Below are 6,839 nucleotides of genomic sequence, written 5' to 3' on the forward strand. Positions count from 1 at the left end.
TAAACCTGAATGGTTGAAAGCAGTGTCAGAGAAATTCCACATCATACCAAGGTCCTCCTGGTGTCTGTAGATTCTTTTATTCTTTTCATTGTGCCATGAAGCTTCCTGGCCTCAGCCCAGACATCTGCATCCTCATCATGTTGGAAACTGTCAAAGATAGTAAAGAACAGCTTCTCTGAGAAGGAGCTGAAGCTACTGTCAGCCTCCATAAATTCCACTGGGTGACTCCATCTAATGTTGCCAGACGAGCTGACCAGCATCAGCCTTTTGAGGCTGTTTTAACATCTGTAGATTGATTCAATAATTTAAATATGCTCATAAGGATTCTAGAAACAAAGTAGAGCATCAGTGCTTTAAATTTATATTTTCTATTTGTTTTTCTACATTATTTTCCTCTATGGCACGTGCCTTATCCTCATCTCTGAGTATATAGCTAGTTTGGAATTCTTCTCACCAAGTTGGATGTGGAGTTGCTGAGTGCCCTATCCACCCAGTGAGATATCACTACGTTTGTCACTATTGTCCTCTGTAAGTATCCACTTCAATTTGACATCTGGAAGTTTCCTTCCTGCAGACTAGCTTTCATAGTATTAGATGGTGCTATGTAAACTGCCAAGGGAAATAAATTACCAAGAGTGTTATCTTTTTGCAAAATCATAATAATGCCTAGCCTAGTTGTTATTTTTCTAATCTTAATTTTTGTTGCTTTGTTTATGCATATGCACAATACCCCACAAAGACCAGAAAAGTGCATTGAATCCCATAGACCTGAAGTTAAAGTGATTATGACCTACTTGATATGGTTATTGGGGATCAAACTTGGATCCTCTAAAGGAACAGCAAAAATTCTTAACCAATGAACCTTCTTTCCAGCCCCTGCCACCTTATACCTGTAAGAATTTATTAAATCTTAGACTTCAAAGGCTCTTTGAGAAGTCTTTAATATATTTCCAATGGTTAAGAAAGCTAAACTCTTAATTATTTTCTCCTCAAAATGTACTAAAAATTCTGAAAATCATGTTCAGTAGAACTTAATTTTGAAGACAGAAATTCACTTACCTTCTGTGATGGATGTTTGAGCTCTTTAAAAAATTCCCATGAAAAAATGAATATATGTTCATAATATGTATGTTGACCTAATTTTTTTTAAATAGCTGGGCAGTGGTAGCTCACACTTTTAACCCCAGCCCTCGGGAGGCAGAAACAGGTGGATCTCTGTGAGTTTGAGGCCAGCCTGGTCTACAAGAGCTAGTTCCAGGAAAGGCTCCAAAGCTACAGAGAAACCATGTCTCGAAAAACCACTTTTTTAAAAAATTATATCTGCATGTATCTTTGTCCTTGTGTGGTATGTGCCCATAGGTGCAGATGCTTATGGAGACCAGAGGCATCAAATCACCTGGGACTGCATTACAGACAGTTGTACATCACCTGAAGTGGGTGCTGAGAACCAAACACAAGTCTTCTAAAAGAGAAAGATGTTTTCTTAACTGCTGAGACATCTCTCTGTGTCTATTTGTATCTTCTCAATACAAGAAACTTACATAACATGAGTCAGAGGGTCTTTTCAAATCAAGCCTTTTAAGAGATTCTACTCTGTCTGTGGGTGACACAGAAGGTGTGGCATCTCAGTTGAAAAGGAAAGTTGTCAAAGAATTTTCAAGAATGTTTCTTTTGGCATTACAGAAAATACAAAGAAAAAAGCCATAGCACTCTACTAGCTGTCTGGTCTAATGAGAGGCACCTGGAGTCTGGCCCCTAGAAGAATCAGATGAATAATGACGAGAAGCACGTGGCAGAACATGTACAATACTTTATGACTTTTCATTTTTAAGATTGCTCAAACACGTAGAGCATTATATAGAAGAGAGGTTCTGTTGAAAGTCTTTGGAGAATGCGTGCACACGCCTGCCACGCTTAGCACAATGGAGACTCTGACTTCTCTATTTTCATATGCCAGTCAGTGAAGTGATGATCCTCCCGAGGCACAGGCTGATCACTATCAGAATACTGCACTGTTAAGATGGTTTGTGTAAAGTGTTTTTCTAATTAACATTCTCAGTTTTTATAAACATAAAAGTCTCATACCCACATGCTACCTTCAGAAAACCCCAAACTTTCCTATGCTTAAATTCTTGAACCTCACCACATCATCATGGAGACCTCTCCCATACTGTAGGAATCAGACAGGAATCATAGCATTTTTCTAACTGTCTCTATAGAAAGCATCTTTTATACCTAAGCAGCATCCTGTTCTCCACTGTCTTAGGAATTTTCCAGGTTCATGAGGAAATGAAGAGAATGTTTCTACATTAAAATATTTCTAAACCTTTAGATTCTTATTTATCGTATTTCAATTGCTCAGGTTAATAGAACATGGTTGACGAGAAAAGGCATTCATTATCTCCTTATTTCACATCTATATCTGAATACTCTTAGACATTAGATTTTTATATGGTGTAGCTAACGCTTTTAATAGCAATCATATATATATGTTTATGTGTATATATATATATGTATATGTGTGTGATATATGCAAACATTAGAGTATACAGAGAAAAATTAAAAATATTTTATATTTTGCTTTTCAATTTCAGCGGTAATTTACAGAACAGGCTATACACCCCTTACACAGAAGGAAAACCATGTGCCAGTTGTCCTAATGACTGTGACAATGGACTGTGCAGTAAGTGTTATTAATATACAAATATAACAACATAAAATGACAATCTTTTTTAAGATTTCATAGCATGGCCTTATGTTCAAGAGGCAAAAATGTACTTAACATCATTTATTTGAATTACGAATTTTCCTTTGTTTACGGTGTGTGTACTTTTGTCATTAAAAAACATGATACTTTATGTAGTATAAAGAAACATAAACTGTGAAGATACAGTGCATACTTGTATCAATATTGGTATTATTGTTATTGGAGTCTAGAGAAATATTTCTGTGGATGTAGTTCAATAAAATTTAAAGCGAATTTTCTTATCCCCTAGTCAATAAGATATTAAGTTTGGCATTTTAAGAAGAGAAAGCAATACAAATCTAAGTAGTTGAGGTAATAGAACACAGGTCAGGCCAGAGAAGGAAGACAGATACTACAATTCTTTGCCCACCAAGAAACTTAACACAAAAAATTCCTAAGGTCCTCCAGAGCATCATTTCAATGTTGTGTTACATTTTTATTTATTTGTGAATGTGTACTTATGTCTCTCTGTATATGTATAGGAAAATGCATGTATGCCATGGCATCTGTGTGTGATTGTGTCTTGAGTCAAAGGACCGATTATGTAAATTGCTTCTCCCCCTCAATGATATGGGTGTAGGAGACTGACCTCAAATAGTTTAGTGGCAAGTACCTTTATTTTGACCTATCTCACTGGCCCTAAGTTGTCCTGTGAGTCCTTCTACTTAATCACCAGTTAGGTTTATTTTTGCAATTTTCTGTGCACTTTTAGATTCTAAATAAAATCTGTACATAATGTAAGTTCATTAAAAACTTTATCATTTAATCACAAGAAGGGGGCAAAATGAATGTCATGGTATTTCATTTTTAGTATATTAGGGATATAAATTCAAAGAATAAATGTAATCCCAACATTTTGGAGAGCAGAAGAAAAATCAGGAGTTCCAACCAAGGTTGGAATATAGATCAAATTCTTGGTTAACCTGGGCTACATAAGGTGTTTATGAAAATGGAATATAATATCAAAATTATTATGGTAGATGCTAGTGGCAATTCGCTGGGATTTTCTGCATTCTCCAATGAATTTTAGAATTCTTTATTGTGTATTTGTATGGATAAAGTTCAAAGTACTAATGATATTAAGATTATAAACTAAAAAAGAAAGAGCAAATATACTCAGCTCTGCTGACTGTACTTTTAATGGGGTCTATCCTATCAGTAACAAACAACCAATCGAAAGACTTTAACAGAAATAGAAAGAAAAAGTTTATTTTCTTTTTAGTAGTTTTTAAAATTTATGTATTCATGGTTTAAGCTAATGTTTGTTTTGAAACAGGGTCTAACTACACTAGCAAATTTCACCTAGAAATTACCGTGTAATCTGGTTTGACCTCAATCTCCTGATCTTTCTGCTGCCATCTCCCATGTGTAATAGAAATCACATCCTCCAAAAAGCCTCTAGGAAAAACATGATGAAAGATCCAACGAGGAAGTATAGATTCAGAGCTAGTTGTTTTTGTGTTATTAGTGCAAACGTTACAAAAATGGGTTATATAGAGAGGAATAATAATACATTGTTGTTAAATGCTTGTTCAGTACTGATGAATATATACATACATACATGCATATACATATATATATCTACACACACATATGTGTGTGTGTATGTATATATGTGGATAGGTGTAGAGGGCAAAAAAGTCTTGTGCATACAGATAAGCACTCGAGAAGGCAGGAAAGTTAGACATATAGTTCATCTCTTCAATGGAATGAGGTGCATAACTACTCTTTCTGTAATGTCAGGAATGATGTTGTCTTACATCCTGGTGATTCTTTGCTCCCAGATGAGAGAGGCTGTGCTGTATCATCCAGAATTTGTGTTCTCCTTACCCTAGACCCCTATCTGTAAATCTTGAGCATTGATCTTAGACCATAAATTGCATCCTTATAAGTGATGTCACCTTTATTTTACAACACCCTAATTGACTTGTATGCTATCTAGGGCCAGGCCAATTCTGACACCCACAAGGCATTATGTTTACTTCAGTCATTTCCCTAGACCCTAAATCTATCTCTGAGTCAACAGTACCCATTCTTATGAAAGAAGCCAGAAGTACTTTGTAGAGAATCTCAGTGTAAACACGTCTTAAATTGTTGTGTACTTGGGAGTGGAGTGAGTTAATTGTTATCAGAAAACATTTTTCCCCAAAATTTTGCTGTGCTTAAATATGGCTAAAGTAAAAAGATCTGGGCAAGACTCTAGGAGACTTAGCCCAGCAGCTGTTACAATAAAATTGGGCTGCCGTTCATTCTCATCTTTTCCATGCATCCCTTGTTTTGTTTTGGTTTGGTTTTCCTGCTGGCTGTAGGACCTGCATAGAACCACCACACAGAGGGAAAGAGTTCAAGCCATGTGTCTGTAGTGGTGTTTCTCTGGAAGTGGAATTAGCAGAGGTACAATGGTATGGGCTTGATTTTAGCCTGGGATACACTCTAGACTCTGTCTCAACAAATAATACCAAAAGTACAAAAGATAAACAAGTTCTTATTTTGAATGATTTAGTTGTTATGAATTTCCAATTTTCTGAGACTGGGTGAGCTAAATGTGGGTTCATGAGCTATAGATGTACGTCAAAGGCATGACAAAGATTGTACGGCAGTGAATTTTGAATGAGTTTTCTTTAGTTTGTCGTCACTGGAGGGCATTTGAATATGAATGTCTAATACCCAGAACAAATTCTCCACTATCTGCTTTTCCAAGTATCTGTCTTCATAAGATAACCTTCACTATTATGAAAGATGGAAGCTATGCCTAGAGCAATCATGGACAGCAGAACATTATGGAATGATTTAATGCTCAGTGTTTCAGTATTTTCACATAAAGAGGTTACTAGACACAGTGGCTTTAGAACATATTAATAAAACTTGCTTTGCTGAGAATATAGGGTTTGAATACTAGCTGTATTTAAGTTTAAAAAGTACTTGCATAATGACTGACATTTTAAATAATGAGTTTCTTTTTAAAATATTTCTCTTTATTTCATGTTTATAAATATTTGTTTGTACATGTGTGAATATATTTATGTATTCTACATTTGGGCCCCATGACTATGAAGGACAGACGAGGACACTTGGTTCCATGGAGCTGAAGTTACAGGTGGCCGTAAGCTACCATGTAGATGCTGAAAATCAAAACCAGTTTCTCTGCAAAACGAATGAAGACTCCTAATTGCTGAGCCATCTTTCTCAACTCTCAGTAGCTCAGCTGCTCAAAGAATCACTCAAGTTAGTTTTCTTAAGCCTTTTTTGAGTGAAGAAATATATCAACTCTACTAAAAGACATCTCACAAAGCCTCAGTTTAATGGAAATTCATCCATTTACTCAATTCCTTTCTCCACATTCATGTTTTATTTTGTCACTGTTGGTAGAGGAAAATAATAACAAAGCAATGAATATCTCTATTCTTTTTTTCAGCAAACAGGTGTTACTATGAAGATAAGTATTCTAACTGTCCAGAATTGAAAGCATCGCTAAGCTGTGAACATGAACTGACTAAAGAAGGCTGCAAAGCTTCATGCAACTGTGAAGACAAAATTCATTAAATTTCTAGTGCCCAGGACCTGGGCCATGTGCAGGAAGACCTCCTCCCCAGCTTAGTCTTGTCACAGTCTACCAGGAAATTCTAGGTATAAGTATACTCAAATGATTCCAAACAGTAATGATTCATTTTTCTATATTGTCTCAATTAGCAGAAATAATTTATAACTAAATATTCTAAAATAACAAAATCAGTAATACCTTTGGGACTTGACCTCTGAATTCTGTGATGAATTTAAGGAGTTGATTCAAATCCACAATTATATGTAGTTTTTCTGTATGACTAAGGTCACTAAAACTCTGTCTTGGGAACAATAATCCGGTTCCCAGAGCAAAATGAAGTAAAGAAAAAGCATATACTTCCACTGTAGCTTTCAGTCACCTTTCCTAGCTCTACCTAGCTAACTATCTCCAAAAACAAATGTGCATTAGCTCTCTTTGATTTCTTCTCAGTATTTACTCCTCTTCACATTCCTCAGAACTTGTGTTTCAAATTCTAAACTTTAATTTGCCTTTTAATTGTTAGGTATTTCACGTACCCTTTTAAAATGTAAC

At 35.6% G+C, this 6,839-nt stretch overlaps 1 protein-coding gene across 1 annotated transcript in view; it reads left to right on the plus strand.

Moving 5' to 3' along the window:
* LOC126486868 (cysteine-rich secretory protein 1-like) overlaps window positions 1-6,289 on the plus strand; it is a 25,267-nt gene extending 18,978 nt beyond the window's left edge. Inside the window, exons 5-7 of the mRNA XM_050119381.1 lie at window positions 434-528; window positions 2,595-2,683; window positions 6,162-6,289. Coding sequence (XP_049975338.1) covers window positions 434-528; window positions 2,595-2,683; window positions 6,162-6,289 — 312 coding nt within the window. The remainder of the gene's footprint in view (window positions 1-433; window positions 529-2,594; window positions 2,684-6,161) is intronic.
* Window positions 6,290-6,839: the final 550 nt, after the last annotated feature.

Source organism: Alexandromys fortis, unplaced genomic scaffold (genome assembly GCF_014885135.2).
Source record: "Alexandromys fortis isolate MF-2015 unplaced genomic scaffold, M_Fortis_MF-2015_v1.1 scaffold_145, whole genome shotgun sequence".
Classification (NCBI taxonomy): domain Eukaryota; kingdom Metazoa; phylum Chordata; class Mammalia; order Rodentia; family Cricetidae; genus Alexandromys; species Alexandromys fortis.